This window comes from Bos indicus x Bos taurus, chromosome 4, assembly GCF_003369695.1.
Source record: "Bos indicus x Bos taurus breed Angus x Brahman F1 hybrid chromosome 4, Bos_hybrid_MaternalHap_v2.0, whole genome shotgun sequence".
NCBI lineage: Eukaryota > Metazoa > Chordata > Mammalia > Artiodactyla > Bovidae > Bos > Bos indicus x Bos taurus.
This window is the reverse complement of record NC_040079.1, coordinates 12,992,939-13,015,282: the sequence shown is the minus strand read 5'-3', so window position 1 is coordinate 13,015,282 and position 22,344 is coordinate 12,992,939. Positions and strand designations below refer to the sequence as shown.

Sequence of the window (22,344 nt, the reverse complement as noted above, 5' to 3'; positions counted from 1 at the left end):
CCCTCATTGCAGGCAGACTCTTTACCATCTGAGTTGCTAAGTTGTGTCTGACTCTTTGTGAGCCCATGGACTGCAGCCCACCAGGCTCCTCTGTCCATGGGATTCTCCAGGCAAGAACACTGGAGCGGGTTGCCATGCCCTCCTCCAGGGGGAATCTCCCAGATCCAGGGGTTGAACCCACGTCCCCTGTGTTGACAGGTGGATTCTTTACCACTGAGCCACCTGGGAAGCCCCAGATGGAGGAGCCAGAGGGATTAAAAAAAAAAACACACAAAAACCTGGGGTGAAATTTCTGTTTATTAACAAAAATATATATGTATATGTATATAATATATATTAAGCCCTCCCCCAACTCCCACAATTCACTTTTGTACTTCTACCCAACCTCCCTTTTTAAAACAAAGAGACTTCAGAGAGCTTCAGAGGCAGTTCCTCGGGAAGCAAGCAGGAGCAGCACCAACATCCTGTGTCTGGCAGGTCGAGGGACTTGGGGCCCATCGTTGCTCCCTGAGGACAGGGTCGGGGAGGGGAAGGCTCAGTCCTTGAAGCCCTGAATACTGTAAAGAATGCGCTTCTGGTGGCCCGGGAGCGTGATCCCCATCTGCACCAGGTCCCTGTGGGCAAGGAGAGGGGCTGGGTGAGTGCCAGGGCTTGATCCCCAGCAGCCCTGCCCTGCCCAGGCCCCCAGGGTCCTCACTCGGCTGTCAGGTCCAGCACACACTCCATGGTGTCCAGCCCGGCGGAGCGGAAGTGCAGGATGTAGCGCTTCATTCGGATGGACTCCAGCCACTCGGCCACACTTCGGTAGGGGATCCCGTCGGAGCCGCTCAAGCTGGGCAGGCGAAGGGTCACCCTGTGGGCGTCGGGGGGACCCCTTAGTCTCACACAATGGGAGATGCAGGGCTTTTCTGAAACTGGGGCTCAGCCTCCGTGCCTGTGCTGCCGGTGCAAGCCAGGCGTCTGACACAGGACTTTGTGGGTTAGCCCGGCCATTGTCTCTGAACCCATTTCCTGGCCTGTTGCCTGGCAACAGCCACAGGGCAGGCTGACAGTCGTGCGGCACTGACAGACCTGGGGACAAGAGGCAGTTTTGGAGGTCCAGACAAGGGACCACCGGCCCGCAGGCAATGCAGTGGCCAGCTCTGGGCAACTGATGGGGGCCTGTTAAGATGCGAGGATCAAGTATCCTGGTTGAGAGGAAGCAGGAGGAGGAGAACAGAGGCCCCGGAAGATGGATGTGGCCTCGCCTTTTCTCAGGGTGGCCCCTGGGAGTTCTGGGAGCAGCCCCCAGCTTGCCACCTCCAACCGTGGCTGTTATTCTTGCATTCTGACCCCACAATACAATGAGTGTTCCTGTTCTGAAGCCAGCCGGGGCCAAAAACCATTAGCAAAGTAAATCTGCTGGGGGAAAAATATCCAACATTCCAGAAAGATTAGCACATGCGGTCTCCAGTGCACGAGGGAGTTGTGCTCCAAAAAGATAGTTTCAAAAGTTGGAACTGGGAGCACGTTTTCTCCCAGAAACAAGGTTATATATGGCGGTCTGATACAGAGGCCAGCACACCAGAGTTGCTTTACCCGATAAAGCATTTGAAGCCATGCCCGTCTCTCCCAACTCACCCCCTCAACCAGTCGATTCTCTGTATTCTGGCACTGTTTTCGGTGAAATGCATTTCTGACCATGTCCCTCCCATGGACAGTTTAAAAAAAAAAATTGGTCAGGATCAAGTCCAAACTTCTCTGCACCCTGCATTATTTGCAACTGGCACACCGTCAGCTCCCCAACCCTTGCTGTCTGCATGACCTGGGAGCCTTCCCAGACCCCACAAGTTTGCCTCTCTCAGTCAGGACACGCATCCCCCCGCTGGCTCTTGTCGGTTTCTCTGTCTTCCTTTCCCCATTCTCAGGGACCAAGGCCCCTGGAGCAGGTAGCAGGTTGGCAGCCCCTAGCATATACTCTCTATCTCAGTGTGCTTGCTTCCTATGCTGTCCTTAGTCACTCAGTCATGTCGGACTCTGCAACCCTGTGGACTGTAGCCCACCAGGCTCCTCTGTCCATGGGGATTCTCCAGGCAAGAATACTGGAGTGGGTTGCCATGCCCTCCTCCATGGGATACCCCCAACCCAGGGATCGAACCCAGGTCTCCTGCATTGGCAGGCAGATTCTTTGCCACCTGAGCCACCAGGGAAGCCTCCATCAAACCAGAGCTATCATGGCTGAGACACTGCACCTCCTCCATCAGAGCAGACTCTTCTCAAAAGTGCAGACTGGAATCCTGCCTCTATGCCTGACTCTTGGGAGCTCCACGGGCCCAGCGCTTGGTGCATGTGGCTGTTTCCATTCTCCCAGACCTGCCCTCCCCACCCAGCTTGGTTACCTGGGATCAAAGTTGGCAATGGTTCGCAGGGAGTGGGGGTTGGCATGCAGATGCTCCAGCTGTGCCTTCAGGCGATGGAAGGTGGGCCGGCGGACACGGTCGTAGGCCCAGCAGTTCTTCATGAGTTCATAGAGGGGGGCAGGGCAGTCCACGGGCGGGGGCAGCCGGTACCCATCCTCAATGCTCTTCATTACCTACAGCGAGGAGGGTAGGAAGCTAGCCTGACAGCCCAGGAGGAATACCTCTGTGCACACAAGATCATTGCCACAGAGCCTCTGAACCCTCTGACCAGGGTAGGCATGGTCAAGACAACAGGGCATGAGGTGAAGGGGACCAGAGAGGACAGGAATGCAGATAAAGGGTCAGAAAGAAGAAATCAGGGTATTTGCAGGAAAGGGCCATGGAGGATTTGGGGAGGGGACGGGAGGTGTGAGAAACACCAGGCTCACCTCCTGATTGCTCATGTCTCCATAGGGCTTGTCCCCGAAGCTGAGCACCTCCCACATCACGATCCCAAAGCTCCACACGTCGCTGGCCGTGGTGAAGATCCGGTGGGCGATGGCTTCTGGGGCTGTCCAACGGATGGGGATCTTCCCTCCCTAACGGGGCACGTGGGGCAGAAAGCTGAGGAGTCTCAGTACTGAAGGGCATGGGAAGCTACTGTGTCCCCATGACCATGCCTCTTGTGTTCTGTATGTACTGACTGCTATATGTATAGCGTGTAGTTGTGGGTGTGAATGTGTATGTGATAGGCATATAAAGCTCTAACCTGGGTTTCATAGGTGCCATCAAAGTTGTCCAGGAGGCGGGTCAGGCCAAAGTCAGACACCTTGCAGCACAGGTTCTGACTCACCAAGATGTTCCTGGCGGCCAGGTCCCGGTGGACATAATTGTGGTCACTGAGGTAGTTCATGCCGGATGCTATGCCCTGCAGCATGGCCACCAGCTGCCCAGGCACTAGCTGGTCCTCCCGCTCCTGCAGCAGGGAGTGGGCAAAGTCAGGGGCTGAGCCTGGTCTCCTCTTCCCAGAACCGGGGTCCATGCCCAGGCGGGGCTCTGTGGCCAGTCCCCTTTCCCAGCTGGTCCTGTACCCTCCTCACCCTTAGGAAGGCATCCAAGGCTCCATTCTCCATAAACTCCGTGATGATCATGATGGGTTTTCCTGAGACACAAAGCACACATCACCCCAGCAGCCTCCACCCCTTCTGCACCCAGAACCAGGCTTCCTGCCTCTGAGAGCGCAGCCTCCCTCCACTTCCAGTGGCCTCAGCCCTCCTCTCCTACCCCCGCCCGGGCCCCTGCAGCCCTCTTGGACCCCACCCCTCATACTCTTTGTGACCACGCCCTCCAGGTGCAGAATGTGCGGGTGGTTGAACTGGCCCATGATAGTCGCCTCGCGAAGGAAGTTCCACCACTGGCCTTCCGGAGATGTATCTTTCAAGGTCTTAATAGCCACAATCTTGCCATCCTGGCTGGGAAGTCTCAGGGACCCCCGATACACTTCCCCAAACTCTCCTGGGTGGCAAGAAAACAGGGTCACGGCCAGATACACTGTCAGGCTCCTGAGGGGAACAGGCAGCGACCTCCCCAGTCCTCCAGTTCCCTTTTCTTCTCTGGCCCAGAGGATCAGAAACATGGTGTACCCTCCTCCCCGAGTCAGGGCTTGGCTGTACTTCCCAGGGCCGGGGGGCCGGCAGCCTGGAACAGGAGGGCAGCTCTGTAAACTACTGAGCACTGCCTCCCCACCTAGCACAGTTCCGGTGCTCAGGAGACACTGGGCAAGGGGGGACCGTGCGGTGGGGCTGGACTGTGTTCACGAAGGGCAGGCTGGTCAGGGTCAGTACACAGGTGACCGGGGAGGCTGACCACTGCCGCCTGTCTTCTGCAAGCTCCTCCGGTCACAACTCGGCCAGCTCGGCCACACAATCAGCCAAGACACTGCCGAGCTTTGTTCTCTGTTCAGATCCATTTCCCCTGGTGACCCAAGGGATCAGGGCAGCCCAAGGACACTGGGCCCCCAGTGGGGTGGAATGCGGGAGGCCCCGAATACCTCCCACATTTGGGAACCCTCTGAGAAGAGCCTGAGCCGGGGCACAGTGACCCTCTCTCTTGACAGAGATGATGTGTCAAATGCTCTTTATCAGAAATTCCACAATCACAGAGACAGATGGTGCAGGAGGTGGGGGCTGCTCCAGGACACCTGATAAGGGGGTTACAACGTGAACACAGTGGTTTCAGGACACAGGGTACAATGGGGAGGAAACTCATCTGGGAGCTCCTGGGCCAGAGGAGAGGCCAGCTGGGCTCCGTAGGGAAGGGCCGGAAGGAAGGGGCCTGCTGGCAGCTCTGCACTGCCACATAGAGGGGACCACAGGGCTCACCTTCCCCTATGACGGTGTCCACGACCAGCCAGGCCGGGTCGAGCTCCTGGGTGAAGTCCAGGGCTCCCTGGGCAGGGTCTTCATACGCCTGGAGGTCGACGTAAGGCTTCAGCCACAGCTTGTCCTCTGCAGGCAGAACAGGGTGGACTCAGCCCAACTCCAGGGGCTCAGGAGTACTGGTTCAGGAGGGCCAGCAGACCCCAGAGTCCTGGCTCTTCTGACCCCTGAGGAGCCCTGTCCTGGCTGAAGTGAAAGATAGTCTCCTCCCTCAGCAATGAAGCCTCCATAGCCCAGTCACTCCTCCTGTGTCTGTATGCAAAGCTCGTGTGTCCTCACCTCCCAGGGCCCAGAGCAGCAGGCAGGAAGCCAGACCCGAAATGTGTTCACGGCCTCGAGTGACCCAATCTTCCCGAGGCTCTTTGACCCTAAGTCCTTGCCTCCCTCCTCCCTGCAACTCACCACCCTGCTCCAGTCACTCACAGCTCATTCACATTCCCAGACAAGCCTGGCTTCTGCCCCGTGACCTGGATGGGCCCCAGACTCCCCTTTTGGTGGGGCACCTAACGAGGTGACCAGCAGGAAGACCACATGCCTGGAAGGAGCCTTTTCCTCCCTCCCAGCCTCAGCCCACAGACCTGGCCAGGCAGGGCAAGGAAGGCGGCCCAGAGCCTGGACATTTCCGTACGGTAGCTCCGACAGCTCACAGGTAATTGCACAGAGCCTCTGGGGGACTATTAGTACAGAATTAATTAACCAAAGTTAATTAAGGAGCGAAACACCACAGCCCCGGAGACAGGAGAGCCCACTCGTGCCCCCAGAGCTGCGCTAGCAAATCTGGGTCCCTGGGTCCCGTCCTAGGGGCACCTCCCAACACGCATGCGCACACAAACGTGTGCACACAGGTGCTCCCGGCTCACCTCGGTCTCCATCAGCGACGCAATCTCGCTGTCTCTGCTGCCTCTGGTGCCGCCGCCGCTGAGCTCTCCTGTCGGGGTGGGGACCAGGGTCTTCAGGGACCTAGGACCACCTCAGGAGCCCAAATGCTCTTCAGCTGAGCTCTCCTCAGAAACAACAGGGGGTTGGGGGGACTCAGGAGTTCTGGGACTAGTGGGTGGGAAGGCTGTTGGGACTGCATTCAGGAGCTTCTGCTTGGGCGCGGGGGACCCAGGGTGGGGAGTGGGGTTGAGGGCACAGGAGAAACACCTGGAACGGAAGACCAGCATCCCGAGCAGCAGAGCTACACCCAGCAGCAGCCCGAAGATGATGGCCACGATCTCGCCTCCAGTCAGGACCCTGGAAACTGCAGGCACATGGGGTGAAGAAGTCTGGGGGTGCTTAGGGCCCCCAGGGATGATGGAGGCTAAAGGGGCACATGCAGGGGGGTATGTGTCCCCCAACCAGGGAGATGGGTGCAGGTGTGGATGAGAAAGCCTGTGGGAAGGGCCCCATCCAGGGACCATCAGCTTGGGCTGCCAGCCAGTGGACCCTGACCTGAGAGGTTAGGAGACTGGACCGGATGCCGGCTGGCAGTATATGGCATTAGGATGTATGTCTGAGAAGGAGGTGCGGTGTGAGTCTGTATGGAGCTGTCCACCCAGGAAGCTTCTGTGTGTGCGTGCGCGTGTGTGTGTGTGTGTGCGTGTGTGTGTGTATGTGTATACAGGAAGGAGGTCACTAACCAGAACAGGGTCTGAGAAGCCTCAGGGGGATGACAGGTGCGTGTGTGCCTGGGACAGAACAGAGTAACCCACTGACCTGGTGGGCTGGTCCGAAACTCGTGGTCAGCGGAGAAGGGGCCGGGTCCCAGAGGGGTCACCATGCGGACTCTGACGATGTACGTGGTGTCGGGCTGCAGTTCCGTCAGCAGGACCCTGGGCTCTAGAACCATCTGGTACCGCTCTTCGTCCTGCGGATGGGGGGGCTCATGTTATCTGGGCTGTGCCATACCAGACCTGGTGGAGGAGATGGGCAGTCCTGGGAACATGTGGGAGGGGAGGCTGGGGAATGGTCAGGGCAGGGCTCTTGATGGGGTTCTGTCCTGAGACAGCCACACAGGTCACTGTGGGCCGTCCTTTCCCATCCTGCACCCCAGGCTAGGAAATGTCGGGTGCGTCCAGGCACGGACACTGGAGATGTTTAGTCGCCTTCTCACCTGGTTCAGCACGTGCAGCTCGTAGCTGAGGTTCCCCCCGGGGCTGCGGGGCCGGGACCCCGCCCAGGTCAGCTCCAGTTGCCGTGGTGCCTTCTTCACCAGTCTCAGGGACAAGCCTGACAGGGACTCTGCTTCAGAGGGAGGAAATCACTTAAGTAGCTTCTGCTGGCTTCTCACCCATCAACTTGTCCCCATGGTCCTATGCTCCCCCACCCCCCATCTTCTCCAGGCCTTGCTGGCCCCCAAGCCCCTCACCTGCAGACCCCATGTTGATGCTGAGTGAGGCGCTGGCGGGCCTGGAGGCACCCAACCCCGACACTCCATTCTGGGCTTCCACGTTGAAGGTGTAGTTGGCGTGGGGATCGAGGCCGTCCACACGCACGGAGCATGCGGTCAGCCCACTAGGGCCTGCAGAGAAGCGCACACCTGCCCCGCAGGGCTGGCAGGGCCCCCCGTCCAGGGCTGCTCCCTGACACTGAGAACACTCCACATTGTATGTGACATCTTCACGTTCCCCCAGGTCTGCTGGGGGCTCCCAGCGCAGGGAGAGCTGAGTCCCTGAAACGGAGAAGCTCAGATTTCGGGGGATTGAGGGGGGACCTGTGGGAAAAGACAGGCTATCAGTAGGGGCCAGCGTTGCTCTCTCCCCAAGTTGCTGGCTCCCAGCTTCCTCCCAACACCCTGATTCTCGAAGTCCTCCGAAGGTCCTGCCAAGAGATTTGATTCCTAGTGAGGAAAAGGTAGCTTAACTGCATCTCTGTGCTCTTCTAGGAGAGCAGGGGTGCGGGCTGAGGGCATTAAGTGGCTGGCACCCTGGATGGTCCCCAGTATCTTATAGGCTCTGGAAAGTTCTGACTCCAACACAGGCTCAGCCACAGTCCTGCACCCCCTCACAGACCGCCAGGCCCTGGCCCCGACTCACGTGTGCACGCAGCATGGGGGCCCTCCCCAGGAGCTCGGTAGTGCTCACTCTCGCAGGCACACTCTGTGGCCCCTTCAGCCTCGGCTGTGCTATGTTGGGGGCACCTGAGACACTGGGGTGCGTCCACATCACTCCGATAGGAGCCGCTCGGGCAGGCTGGAGAGAAAACACCACAGAGGCAAGATTGTCCAGCATTTTACAGGCAGAATCATATCCCTCCCTCCAATCCTTTGTGCTAGAAACACCCCGGCACGTGTCTCCCTAGGGCCTTTGGACACTCAGTGTAAAAGTCAACTGAGATGGAGCGTCGGCTTCCCTCCAGCCCTTGGCACCCGGGAGTCCCTCCCACAAGGGGCCCCTGCAGGTTCTCCTCACGTCCTCAAGTCTTCTTACCAAGGCATTCCTCAACATCGCTGCTGCCCTCCTCATACCCAGGCTCACAGTGGCACCGCCCCACCGGTACCAACCACTCGCCATCGGGGCTGCAGTGCATGCGAGGTGCGCCCGAGGGGCCAGGGCTGATGTGCGCATGGGGCAGGCAGGTCCCTGCCACTTCGGCCAACCCCCCAGGTCCAGGCAGAGTATTGGGGAATCGGGCCAAGCCATGCACAGTCTCAGGGCAGCGCTGGTAGAAGACCCGGACGGACACCAGGGCCACGCAGGCACCCGGGTTGTGGAAAGCGAGGTAGAGGCCTCGGCGGGTCAGGCGGCCCAAGGAGCAGCGTTCCACGTTCATCTTCACGGCTCTGGATGCAAGGTCTCGGATGGTGAAGCTCTGGTCGGCGGCCACCGTGGTTACCTGGGAAGGAGGTAGGGCATGAGGGAACAAGGCAAAGTCGTGCTTCATTCCCACATCACAGAAGCGACTGCTTGCTTGACACTTCACAATTTATACAGCCGTCAGCGGAGGGCTGATTATGTGGCAGCTACTGAACCAAGCATTTTTATATGCATTAATCCTGCAAGGTGGAATGGATCACCTCCCCATGTGACAGATGAAGAAATTAAAGCCAAGAGAAGTAGAAGAAAGCTGGATAAAATCACCCAGCTACCACCTGGTAGGGCTGGGATGGGAACACAGGCTTTAGGACGCTACAGCTCTGCTACTTCCCACTATTCACAGGTGTTCCCAACCTCAGTGGCAATGAGGTGATCAGTTATAAAGTGTGTCATCGTTCATTTATTACTAATAACCAACTTTACAACAGCTGCTCCTTGGGAAAAAAATGAGAGTACATCCTGTAATAATATGCTCCCTTTTCTTTCGCATTCCAGTATGTTTTCTTGGGTAGGAAAGAAAGGGAAAAGATTAGAGAGTGTGGTCTTCTTACACAACTCTAGGTATACTCGTGAGTGTGTCACACACAGCTGTGGTGAGCACCGATGTAAAAAGTCCAAATACCTCTCTCCTGCCCCCACCATGCCACGCTCTTATCTCAATGGATGCTCATAAAGGCCTCTAAAATAGATGAGGCTGGCACTCATTAATAATAATAAAATATTTTTATCACCACTTCAAGACAAGGAAAAGCTCAGAGAGGTTAAGTGACACTCCCTGTGTCGGGACACAGCTGAAAAGGTACTCGAATCCAGCCCTTCTGATTTCTAGTCCCATATTCTTTTTTGTTATTCCACACCTACACCCTCTTCCTGTTTTTGCCACCTTCTCTCTCTCTGAGCAGAGCAGGGTCATGGAACGGAGTGGGGCAAGGATGAGCATCAGGGCTGAAACGGCCACGAGGGGCAGGAGCACCTTCTGGAACAGGGGCCGCCGGAGCTGAATGCCCACGTCCTGGTCACTCTCCATGTACAGGAGGTTGAAGGTCTCCTTGCAGCCCAAAGGCCCTCCTTCCCCGGGGAAACTCTTGCAGTCCCGCACGGTAAACTGCAACTCCAAGTGGACGCGAGAGGCCTCCTCTCCCCGGTAGATCCAATTGGTGCGAAGCCAGTGGTCAGTGTCTCTGCCTTCTTGCACAGGGCAGTCCTGGTACATGTACAGGGGTGTCCCGTTCAGTATCTGCTGCACCTCACTCCACTGTGAGAGGAAAATCAGAGTCAGCCTCCAAGTCATCATCACCAACTCCCCAGATACTCACTTTCTAGAGTGGAGGCGAGGAAGCTGGTGTCAGAGCTCCACAGGTTCACACTTCTTGTCCTGCTTTCTCTCAACCCCCAAGCACCCGGATAGTAAGGTAACTGCTTAAGACTGGGGACTTATTTGGATATAGCATAAGCGAGACAACAGGCTTCCCAGGTGGTGCCAGTGGTAAAGAACTCGCCTGCCAATGCAGGAGATGCAAGAGATGCAGGTTCGATTCCTGGGTCAGGAAGATCTCCTGACAACCACTCCAGTATTCTTGCTTGGAAAATCCCATGGACAGAAGAGCCTGGCGGACTATGGTCCAAAGGGTTGAAAAGAGTCAGACATGACTGAAGGGGCTTAGCACGTGTGCAAGACAACACCTGCTTAACAATCCTGGCCAGCCAGTCCTGGCCCCTTCAGTGAGCCCACTCCAACTCTAAGAGTATGAGCACCATTTTCACCTATTTCTTCAGCAAAGCTGTCAGATACCCCAAAGGCAGATTTTGGTAGCAAAAGCTCATTCACAGAATCTTTCTGCCTATTTGTTCAGAGGAGGGGAGACTACGTATGACGTGAAGGCTCCTGACTTTCGGAGGGCAAGAGCAAGCATAGAACTCTTCTATATGAGGGAATCTCACCCTCTCCAATGTTCCTTCCAGTTAAGGCCACTATCAAAATCAACAATGCAAAGAGCTGGTTGGACTCCTAGACATCATCCGGTTCACCTTCCTTCACTCTTTCAACATTAAAAAAAATGTTTAATCTTAGTGATAATAATGATGGCCAGCACTAATAGAGTGCTTATCATGGGCCAGTCACTATTCTATGCATTTTGGATGAAGAAGCTGAGTAATAGTTAGGTGAAAGGACTTACTTGCTCAAGGCATCAGCTATTAAGAGGAGGAGCTGGGAGGTGCACCCAGGGATTCTAGGCTCCAGAGTTTATGCTCTTAATCATCATGTTTCTATGTGCTTATTACAAAAAGCCAAAGAATAAAAACCTACATAAAATAAAAAGTGAAATTCTTCTCGTGCATCCACCCATTCTTAACAACTTGGAATAAAGCTTCCCAGATAATTTTCAGAGCTTCTAGAGAAATACTTGAATGTTTTCTCACGTGCATGGTTTTCATGTAAGTTTTATTGAACACATACATCTCATTTTATAACATACTTTTTGCTTTTAACAAATAGTCTTTGAAAGATGTCCACAACAGTGTATGCTGCTGCTGCTGCTGCTAAGTCGCTTCAGTCGTGTCCGACTCTGTGCGACCCCATAGACGGCAGCCCACCAGGCTCCCCCGTCCCTGGGATTCTCCAGGCAAGAACACTGGAGTGGGTTGCCATTTCCTTCTCCAATGCATGAAAGTGAAAAGTGAAAGTGAAGTTGCTCAGTCGTGCTGACTCTTAGCAACCCCATGGACTGCAGCCCACCAGGCTCCTCCACCCATGGGATTTTCCAGGCAAGAGTACTGGAGTGGGGTGCCATTGCCTTCTCCGACAACAGTTTATAGATCTACCTAATTCTTTTCAGCAATTCATAAAATAGTATCTCATTGTATGGATGCACCATAATTTATATAATTATTTACCTATTGTTGGATATTTAGGTAACTTCTAGCTTTTTAAAAAAAATTGTAAGTAAACATGTTTAGATGTATATGATTCTGTAGAACTGCTATATTACAGGGCAAGTACATTATAAATCCTGTAAGAATATATTGCCAATTGTCCTTCACAGGGGCTTTATCAATGTCCACAGTGCAGGAGGTACATTTTCTCAAAACTTCATTAACACTGGACATTAATGAGCTTTTTACTTTTGGCCAATCCTATGGACAAAACAGCTTCTGGCCATTTTAATTTACCTTTTTTGGGGGAGGAGGTTGTGGCATTTTTCTTTTGTTCACTGTCTATGGGTATTTTTATGCAGTTATGTTTTTATAACTTTGCCCAATATTCTACTGTCATCTTTTGAATCCTTTCAGTATTCATTTGGATAAGTTTTTTTTTTTTGCATTACAGATATTATTCATTTGTTTGAAATGTATATTTCATATATTTTCTCCATCTTACCATTTAATTTTGCTAATGATGTCTTTTAAAATGTTTACATAATAACATTTTTTCTTCTTTCCTTTTTTTGTGTTATGTAAATATTTTGCTTGGGAAGCTCTCCCATCCCAAATTATAAAGATCTATATTTCTAACATTCTTATAGGTTTGGTTTTTAGGTTTAGATTTAAGCTTCTTAGAATTAATTTTTTTGTGTACAGTGGGCTTCCCAGGTAGGGCTAGTGGTAAAGAACCCACCTGCCAATGCAGGAGATGCAGGAGACGTGGGTTCGATCCCTGGGTTGGGAAGATCCTCTGGAGAAGGGAATGGCAACCCACTCCAGTATTCTTGCCTGGAAAATTCTATGGACAGAGGAGCCTGGCAGGCTACAGTCCATGGGGCAGCAAAGAGTCAGGCACTGAGTGACTGAGCACATAGTGTGAAGATGTAACTTTACTTTCTTCCTTTAAAAAAGAAATTATGGACACTGAATTGTCAATTTATCAACTAGGCTATACCTTGCACATTGATTTGCAATTCCAATGTTATCACAGACTAAAATCTCAAGTATGCAGGTTTGTTTGGGGACTTTCTATTCTGTTGCGTTGACCTGAATATTCTTGTGCAATACCAAATGTTTTAATTATAACTGATGTATAGTATGTTCTGATATCTGGTAGGACAAGTTTCCTATTTCATTATTCTTCTTTTTCAAAAGAATTCTCAGCCGTTCTTAAGCATATTCTCTGCTAGATGAATTTTTAAGAAGCACTCAAATTCTATAAAATATTTCAGTGATATTTTGCCTGCAACCCCCTTATTGTATAAAGAAGAGACTGAGGCCCATGGCAAGCTCACTTTCCCGAGGGTTTTAATCACTGCTTGCAGTGTTAGAAAAGGCGAGGAAAAGCACCATGAACTTAAAAATTCGGGGTGGTGTGGGGCAGGCACAAAAGTATACGTCACTGTGAGGCACGTATTTTTGTATCAGGGTAGGGGGTTCAAAGATAGAACAAGCGGTGTCCCAGCTACAGCGACGGAAGGCAGCGAGGGCCTGTTCTTAGGGAGCTGTGATGGGGAAGCCGTAGTGGAAGGCTTAGGGTGGAGGTCAGGTGGAAAGGTGGTGGGGTGGTTAACGCACAGCTCATTAGCCAGACCGCCAGGGCTGCAGCTGGAGCCAGGAGAAGCAGATGTTCCCAGCTGTAACTCGCTTCCCCTGGTTCCAGCAGTGACAGATGTGGGAGAAGCAGCTGCCCGGGATCCACAGCAAGGATCCTTTCACTTATCACTCTGGTTGCTGGCTGCTACATAGGTCTGTTCTGGGGAGGCTGAATCTGAATGTGTGTGTGTGTTTTGAAAAGACGGGGAAGGATGGAAGGGACGCAGCAGACAGTGGAAATGTGCCTGCTGCTGTCTTCTTGCCTTCCTAGTACAAAGCTGTTTAGCCTGAGCTGCAAAAGGGGCCTTGCTTCCACTCCAGCCCAGTTAGGGGAGACATTTGGGTGGGGAGTAGCGGGGGCAGCCCGTGGCAGCCTGCGGATGGACCTGCAGCCCTCACTGTGGAGCGATGAGCTGGTTTATGAGATGCGGCACCTATTAGAACTGGCCTACTCCAGGATTTTCTGAGCAGCCCCTCCTGTAGGATACCTTATGATTTAGTCTATTAATTCTAATTACAGGCCACTCCACGGGAGAGCCCAGAGTACAGCCAGGACCCTGCGACCCAGAGGGAAAGAAACCAAGTAACCCCAGCGCCAGAAATGGAGGCTGGATTCCTACTGCCGTAGGAAAGAAGAGGGGACACCCAGAGAACAGAGTCCAGGTTCAGAGGAAGAGGCCTGAGGCCAGAGTCCTGGAGGCTGTGGCGCTTGCGGAGACTCCTGTGGTCCCAGGCCCAGCTCCGCTGAGTGGCAGCTCGGCTCTGGAACTCACAGGATCCTCCCCCTGTTCACTTGTCTTCCAACAAGGAAGGGGCTTAGAATGCATGGTGTGCCTGGGCTGGGGAGAACGGAAGGGCCAAGGGCTCTCTAATGGGGCAGCTTTTAACTTTGGGAGAGTCAAAGATGCTTTGAAGAAGGTGATGAAAACTCTGGCTCTCCTTTTCCAGAAAAAAAAAAAAAAAAAAAAGTCCACATACAGCTACCTAACTCTGCATACTCTTTGATGGGGGCCCCTGACCCCCTGAAACCTATCTGCGCAACTCCACTGGGATGGATGGACCCCAGATTGAAGACACTCTTCTGTGTTTGGGTCTCAGCCCCCAACCATCCCAGGGATGGTCCATTCTCTTCCTAGGGGCTGTCACTCTCATCTTCCTCCAAGTCCTCGCAAGTATTGAGCCCTTCCTCGCTGGGGCAGGGGGAGGAGGAGCCAGGCATTGAAGCTTTCCCCATGGGGTGAAGCCTGACCCCCCCAGTCCCATTCAGGAGGCTCTGACTCACCTCCCCTCCCCTCACCCTCCCGGAGGAGACACTTCCAGTTTTTCCAGCTCTTTCCTCTGCTCCTCCACCCACCTCACCATTCAGCCTTGAGCCGCCCCAGATGCCCCCTGACACTCACCCCGTCCTCTGGGGGATCCAGGAGCCAGCCCAGCTCTTCCTGTGACATGCTAGTATCCATTAGAGTGACTGAAGGTGGAGAGAAAGGGGGCTGTCAGCTCTGGGGGAGGCCCCACACGTGCAACTCACATTCCTCCTCCTGGGCCCGTAGCCCTGAGGCTTCAGCATCCTGTACCCTCACAGCTGTGAGTTCCTGAGGTTTAGGGGATGAAAACCTCCCCGGAAGGAGGATTGAAGAAGAGCTCCAGGGCTTAGTCTGTCTTCCTCCCGAGTGTGAAGGGAGAAAGGCAGAGAGGGGCAAGGGTTGGAGGGCTGAACCTTTGGCCAAAGTCAACGGCAGGAAGAGCAGTCCCAGAGACACTGAGCAGCCTCTCACTCGGTAGGGACCATCAGGTGTAGAAATGGAGGGGCCGGTGGACAAGAGAGGAGCTTGGCTGCTGGGGGTCGTTGAGTGGGTAGGATGTGGACAGGGGACTCTGGAGGGGCATCCTGGGTGGGGAGGCTGCCTTCCCCTGGCAAAGGGCCTGGCCTGCCCGTCATTGAGGTGGTGGAGTGGGGGTACAGGCACAGCCAAGAGTCTGGGAAGCGGGGATAGCAGGATCACAGAGCATGCAAGTGTCCACAGGAAAGGCTTGACCTCTGCAGCCAGGAGCCCCTGCACCTAACCCACCCCCAGCTGCAGGTCCCTCTGTCCCCGGGCTTAAGATGGCATAAGGGCACTTCCACCTCCGACTTCCAAAGGTTCAGATCTCTGGGTTGGGAGCCTGAGGCTGGGACTGCTTGGGAATGGAGAGTCCCCAAGATTGCTGGGATGGGAGGCTGCTTCCAGCAGAAACTCACTCTCCACCCCAACCCCACCCAGGAGCAAACTGCTGGCCAGCAGGGAAAGGGGTGAGTGACCCGGGAAAGCAGCTGTTTGGGGTTAAAGGCCAAAGACTGGCCTGGCCAGTCGATCGCCTGGCAGCCGGGCAAAACGAGAGCGCTGGAGAGGGGCTGCGAGGAGAGGGCCTCTCTGGAATGCCGGCTCCCAGGGGAGGAGGGGGTGGGGCGGGGCGGGGCGGGGCGGGGGTCTGTACCTTCCTCGGCGCGCGCCCCCGGGGGCAGCGGGGCGCAGAGCAGCAGCAGCAGCAGCAGCCCGAGCCCCAGGGGCCAGCGCCGCTCCATGGCGCTGGGCCGGGACCTGGGACCGCGGCCCGGATGGCGGGGCCAGGTCGCGAGAACTGGGCTAGCCGGGCCGGCCGGGCGGGGGCGGGGAGGGGGCGGGGCCAGCGCCCGGGGCGGAGTCCCGGCCTCACCTGGATCACCTTCTTAAAGGGACAGGAGGGCAGGAAGGAAACTTGTAAAACAGGCCATAAACTTCAAAAAAACCGGAGGCGCCTTGACCGGAACGAGACTGCGGGCGCCGCCTAGTGGGTGGGATTGGGAATCGACTTGGCTCCGTGCTCCTTTGGACCCTAAACCCATCCCTGTCTCCAACCGGCCTTTGGCCTAACTACAGCCTGGTGTCCCCTCCCTTCTCTCTTTCTTCAGGGCCCAGCGCTGTAATAGACACCGGCAGGGGGAAAGCAGGGTAAAGAGACGCGTCTTGATGTTCCCGTCGGGGAGGCTTAGGTGACCATCTTGCAAGGCGAGGTTGGTTGGAAGCAAGTCCGGGCGGGGGCTCGGTAGGTGAGTCTTGAGGGAGGAGACTTGGGTGAGCTGGGTTTTCTGGGTGGCAGAGATTGGGCAAGGCATGAGCGATGGCCCGAGGGCAGGGAGCCTCAAGGTGCCTCTGGGAGTGGTAAGGGACCAGTCTGACTGCTGGGTTCAGGACTCTCGTCCTGGGAACCAGGCGGGAAAGGCAGGTGTGGGCCCAGGCAGGGAAGGTCTTGGTAAACGCGTGGAGTTTGCACGTTGCCGTGCACTTTACAGAGCGATGGGAGAAACTGGTGAGGGCTTCTGAACGCCAGTGGTAACAGGAGCTACTGGTGTAGACCCACGGCCCTCTCCCCTGTCGGAGACTTTGTTGTTTTAGTTGCTCAGTCGTGTCCCACTCTTTGCGACCCCACGGACTGTAGTTTGCCAGGCTCCTCTGTCCCTGGGATTTCTCAGGCAAGAATACTTGAGCGGGTTGTCATTTCCTTCTCCAGGGGATCTTCCCTACCCAGGGATCAAACCCTCATCTCCTGCATTGGCAGGCGAATTCTTTACCACTGAGCCACCTGGGAAGCCCCTGTTGGAGAGTGCCTCCCAGTATATTCAATACATGTTTCTTCAGTTTCCACTCTGCTTGCGAGCAAGCTCTGAAAGCTTCAAAAAAGAATCCTTGCTCTAAACAAACTATTGTCTGAGGAGTGTTTGCAGGGGCTGGGGCATAAAGCAAGAGCAGAGATGGCTAAAGTGACAGACAGGAGGCACACATTAGGGGTGACAGTGGCTCCAAAGGGAGTGATCACCTACTGAGGACCGGTGGTCAGTCCATGCCTGGGGCCTCTCCTTCCTGCAGCCCTCTCTGGCTCCATCTCATCTGGCTGACTCATTCATAGTTTTTCTATCATTTGAATTGTTGCATGTTTTGGTCACCATGGGGGGAAGGGAGGTGGTGCATTTTAGGTGCTTATTTTGTTTCAAAAAACGAATCCTTCTCATATTTCTTTTTTTACATACAGATAAGGACAGGAGGAAAATGGCTCATAATTTCCTGGCCCAGGCTAGCCTCATTGGCATAAATAAATAAATGGAATCCAAGTACATTGGTTAGAAAATTCACATGGAACAGAAAAGAAACAAAACGGAAAGTAGGATCCTCTCTCTTCCCACCCTCCAGTTCCTGAGCCCAGAGTTACCCGCCATCCATTGTTTCTTGTTTGCCTAAGATGTTTTCTCTATGGTTTTGTTGTTGTCCTTCAGTCACTAAGTTGAATCTGTATCCTACTCTTTGCGACTGTGGCGTGCCAGGCTCCTCTGTCCTCCATTGTCTCCTGGAGTTTGCTCAAATTCATGTCTTTCCCCTGTGGACACACCATCATATACCTCTCTCTAGTCTCCTTCTGTCCCCACGGCCACCCTATCCCTCAACCCAGCACATACACATGCTTTTAGAATAAATATACAGAGGGAGCCATAGGATACATAGGCTCTGCACCAGGGGCCTCTTTCTAAAGTAAAGGACTTTGGGAAGGAGGGGGAGGCTCCTGCAGGCTCCAAAAGCTCAGAGCTTTGTGATTTCAGCAGGGAGGAATGGGCGAAGGGTGCACAGCCAACAGAGGGGGGAAATGGAGCAAACTTTGGACAATCGTGCTAGGAAATAAGCCAGACTGCGGTGAGGTCATGCATGTGCTCCGTGGTGTGGTTCATTAAAGTTACAAGACCCTTGGGATTCAAGGGGGGTGGGGTGGGGGCTGCCCATGCAGGGAGAGGTGGAGTCCAGAGGAACCTGGCTTTTGTGGTTGGGCTCTCTCTCTGTCCTGAGTCTCGAAGTATTGAAGAGGGGGAAGGAAAGCCCACGTCCAGCTGCATTCGGGATGAACCCCAACTTCACAGTTCCTCATTCCCTTTGTTGTGGGAGGAGGCACGCCTTCGGTTTTGGCCTCTGTCCTTAACTAACAGTGCAGCTTTTTGGAGTTATTTCCACTCTCTGGACCTTAGTTTTCTTAGACCCAGATGATCTCTGAGACCATTTCCAGGAAAGACGATGGGATATAGAGTCAGAAGATGAAGGCCAGCTCATTCAGTCTTGTGTGTCTCTGTTTCCTTAGCTACAAAATGCGATTAACCATGCCCACCTCCTAGAGTGGGTGTGATGATCCCAAGGGGAGAAAGTACTTTGCTAACTGGAGGGTACTGAGCAAACAGTACTGGGCTCGGAGAATGACGGAGGCCAGGACTTTCCTGACCTTCTCTTACCTGCCTCCCAGGTTACTCCCAGAGTGGAACAACCACAATGACTAAGACATCAATTTTTCTTTTCTTTTAAAAGCAACCTTATTGCGGATGCTTTGCATAAATTACGCCCAACCCGAGAGTACAGGTCAATGGGTTCTGACAAATGCATATACCCTGGTAAGCAGTGGCTCAGTCAAGTTACGGAGCACTTTCTTCCCCTGAAAACATCCGTGCCCTTTGCAGTCAGTCCCACCTCTGGCTCCAGGCTTTCTCTTTTGCCTAGTAGTCTCCAGAGTCTGGTTTTCTCCCTTCGGTGTGACATGCATGTTATGTGCATCAGCAGTATGCTTCCCTGTATGGGTACCCTATGATGTCAGCTAACATTGCAATGTGCAGACCGAACAGCGTTCCCCTCCTCTGTTCTCCTGGGAGCTGTAGGCCTTTTAGTGATTAGGCCTTCCCAGAGGGATTCCTGTCCCTTCTCTCAGGTGAAGGGAACCCAAGTTGTCTGGCTCTGTTCTCATCCTGCAATCAGGAAGGGAAGTCTGCACGTCCCTACAGCCTTGGACTTGTGTGCCCTGGCTTCTGTCTTACAGCCCAACCTTAACACCATCCTGATGAAGTTGTTCCCTGCATACCAGCTCATTTGGCTCCTTGGGGACATTGGCATTAGGTGAGATCCACCCAGCCTGGGTCAAGGCTTTGGACATCCATAATGCTCTGGAAAACATGCAGTTTAACCACGAGGGGAACCCAGTAAGCTGCCAGCGACCACTGTGACAGCATCAGTACAAATTGGTTTATCAGATTAGGATCAGGTCCCTAGCAAGGGCCAGCACGGATGGGACCAAAGCAGCTTTTGTTTTGGCTGCATGGGGCTGGCCTGTGCTTGTCTGCAGCCGGATCCACAGACTGTGTGGGCAGTAGGAAAGGGAACAAACAGCCCTCTCTGTGTGGCATTCGGGCAGATTCTGCGCATCTTTGATCACCAGGCTAGTTCGGCCCTTCCCTTTGCTTGTGTCTGGGCTCTTCCCCATCTGTTCTCTGATCCTGCTCTACCATCAGGCAACAGGGGCAGGATAATCATCATTACCATTTATTACAGCACCTACGCATGCTGCCAGGGCATTTCACATACATTATTTCATTTACTTCTCACACCAACCCTTTGAGGAAGGTATTATTAGTTCCATTTTATAGATGCAAAAACCTGAGGCGCTGAGATTTAAGTTCCTTGTTTAAAATCACTCAGTTGCAGAGCTAGGGTTTGAACCTAGGTCTGCCTGACTCTGGGGCCCGTGGCCTCTACTCAGGGTTTCCAGAAGCAGAGAAAGTAGGGGACCCCTAAATTGTTTTACTTTCCTCCATCCCCCACTCCACCCCTGAGAACACCACGGATGAGGTCTGCTTGCTGCCAGCTTCATACGGTGGAACCATCTGATATGTATTCTTTGGTGTCTGAGTTCTTTCATTTCCTCTGCTGTTTGTGAGATTTCTTTATGCGGTTGTGTGCTGGTTCATCCCTCTTGCTGTGTGGTATTCATGTATCAAGAACATCTTATTTTTGAAGACCTCTTGACTTGTGGTTAAAGTACTACACTTGAATACTGGGCGACTCCCAATGTTTATCCGGCTTGTCTGGGTGTCTCCGAGAGAGGCTTAATCTGCCCAGAAGGTACTTCCGCTTACGAAGGAGAAGTTTTACTAGCCTCATGGCTCCTTAATTGATGAAATACATGCAGAGGTGGTCTGTGAGCAATACCACTGACCCAGTCACCCCCTCTGCCTCCTACCCACCCCCACCCCCTCCCTTCTTCCTTGTCACGTTGCCAAGAGGAAAACACCTGATGTTGTTTAAGGAGCTGCAGCTCTTTGTACCAGAAGTAGGACTGTTTCGCGATAAAGGCAGTTTGAAGTTTCCTCTGAGATGCCAGGAGCACAGCCGTCTACTAGGAAGTTCTAACATTGTCTCATCCTAGTCCTGTGCTGTGCTGCTCAGGCCCTTCAGTCATGTCCAACTCATTCTGACCTTGTGGTCTGTAGCCCGCCAGGCTCCTCTGTCCATGTGATTCTCCAGACAAGAATACTGGAGTGGGTTGCCATGCCGTCCTCCAGGGGATCTTCCAGGGATCAAACCCCAGTCTCTTGTGTCTCCTGCATTGGCAGGCTGATTCTTTACCACTGAGCCACCAGGGAAACCCTTATAATTGTGTGATCTTGGGCAAATCATCTAGCTTTCCTGAGCCTCAACTTCCTCATCTACAAAATGGAAGAAATTGTGATCATGATGTTGGTTCTAAACAGCTACCCCACGGTAAATGAGAGTATAAATATGATATAGGACACAAAAGGTTATTCTTGGCACCATGTAACTTAAGGACACTTCCTTTCCATTTTTGTGTCCTCCTATACAGGGTTCTTGGTGGCTCATTGGTAAAGAATCCACCTGCCAATGCAGGAGATACAGGTTTGATCCCTGGGTTGGGAAGATCCTCTGGTTCAGAAATGGCAACCCACTCTAGTATTCTTGCCTAGGAAACTCCATGGGTAGAGAAGCCTGGCGGGCTACAGTCCATGGGGTCGCAAAAGAGTCGGACATGACTTAGTGACTAAAACAACAACAAAAAATACAGGGTTATTTGCAAGACAGACTTGGGAGAATCAAAGGATAAGTCTGCTGGAAGATGGAAGAGTCTGAGTAGTGTCAATTCCTGGATTAATAAGGATGGTTGGCTGAAGTTCAGATCTCAAGAAAAGGCAAGAGAAGAATAAAGACCTGGGAGAAATTGCTCTTGAGCCCTTTAGACTATGAGGTGCTATGGGAATAAATACCACTCTAACAGTTTCAGGCTATGTTGCAATTCTCCCTGCGCTTAGGGAAAAAAAAAAATCCTATCTCTCTTTGCAATGTTAACAAACTTCAAAGCATTCTGTTTGTTTTGGAGAAAAGAAGGTGGTGGAGAAGCTGTGAGCCTCCATCGCATTGCAGCAAGGGCCACAGAGGAGCGCAAACTTGAAGAACGGATAGTAGCAGCCACCAAGAAGGAAGTCGGATTGTTTCTGGTGCTGATGGGAGAGACAAAGAGGGTGAAATGGGAATTCTCATGGGGTTATACATTCCATCCAAGTGCATACTTAGGTACAAGCTTGACCACGCCTTCCTCATTCCCATGCTTAGCTGATCTCACTCCAAAGTAAAAATAAAAGCAATTCGCAATCATCCTATTATTTCCTTTGGCTTCTGGAGCACTGACAGGAACTTGTGGAGGGGTCAGTCATACAAAGGGGCCCTGACTCAGAATTTCTTGTATACTCATAAGTACGTGTGTCTCATGAGAAATGGCGCTGTTTCTACCTTACCTTGTTGGCTTGGCTGCCTGAGAAACTGGTGTTGCTGACCTCAGAAGTTAATACTCTGCGTGAATGCTTGGGCAGGTAGGAGGGAGGGAGCGAAGGAAGAGAACAAATGAGTCTCAGTGAACTGGGGCATGTCAGAAATTTAGTAAGAACAAGTCGAGACAAGTGTTAAACCAGAATCCCCTGAGAGAAGAGAGATAGGGTTGGTCCTTGTCAAAAAATGTCTGCAGGTTAGACCTCAGGAAGGGAAGAGAAAGAGGTAAACTGTGTAGCTAGTAGGAAGGAGAAGGTCGAAAGAAATCATCAGATTTGGTTAACAGAGTTGCTTTGCAAAGCTTCCAATTTTACTTTTAGCCTAGGCTGGGACTTCTGGGGAACTAACCTCCAGAGAGGGCTGGAGATAGTCAAAAGCTTTTCATTTATTGATCCTGTGGCCTGGAGGCAATACTTATTGTTGTCTTATAAAAGAAGTATTTGATAAGTATGGGGCCTGTTAATTGAACGCAAATTTGATTCCTTTTAAATTTTGCTTTGATGAAGTTCTTAATAGAGGGATTCTAATAGGACGATCTATAACATCTTCTAACAAGTTC

At 52.9% G+C, this 22,344-nt stretch overlaps 1 protein-coding gene and 1 long non-coding RNA gene across 5 annotated transcripts; one reads left to right on the top strand and one right to left on the bottom strand.

Annotated features, from left to right (window-relative positions):
• Positions 1–278: 278 nt before the first annotated feature.
• On the bottom strand, positions 279–15,763 carry EPHA1 (EPH receptor A1). 4 transcript variants are annotated; one of them, XM_027538756.1, is made up of 19 exons: positions 15,607–15,763; positions 14,532–14,599; positions 9,587–9,868; positions 8,227–8,632; positions 7,834–7,989; positions 7,167–7,511; positions 6,912–7,042; positions 6,515–6,665; positions 5,963–6,059; positions 5,677–5,744; positions 5,395–5,490; positions 4,760–4,885; positions 3,708–3,893; positions 3,479–3,540; positions 3,148–3,354; positions 2,828–2,977; positions 2,379–2,572; positions 698–853; positions 280–614 (listed from the first exon to the last, which is right to left on the bottom strand). In XM_027538756.1, exons 1-19 carry the CDS (start codon positions 15,692–15,694, stop codon positions 536–538), a joined length of 3,048 nt encoding a protein of 1,015 aa, XP_027394557.1. In that variant the 5' UTR covers positions 15,695–15,763; the 3' UTR covers positions 280–535. The 4 variants fall into 4 exon arrangements, with proteins under 4 accessions (XP_027394561.1, XP_027394557.1, XP_027394559.1 ...); XM_027538758.1 differs by having other exon boundaries at positions 6,912–7,039; XM_027538760.1 differs by lacking the exon at positions 5,395–5,490 and having other exon boundaries at positions 279–614; positions 6,912–7,039; positions 15,607–15,728.
• A 28-nt stretch (positions 15,764–15,791) lies between these two features.
• Positions 15,792–21,614, top strand: LOC113891068. Its single transcript, XR_003510662.1, has 2 exons — positions 15,792–16,198; positions 21,345–21,614. It is a non-coding gene; the product is annotated as an uncharacterized LOC113891068 (long non-coding RNA).
• The last annotated feature ends 730 nt before the right edge of the window (positions 21,615–22,344 follow it).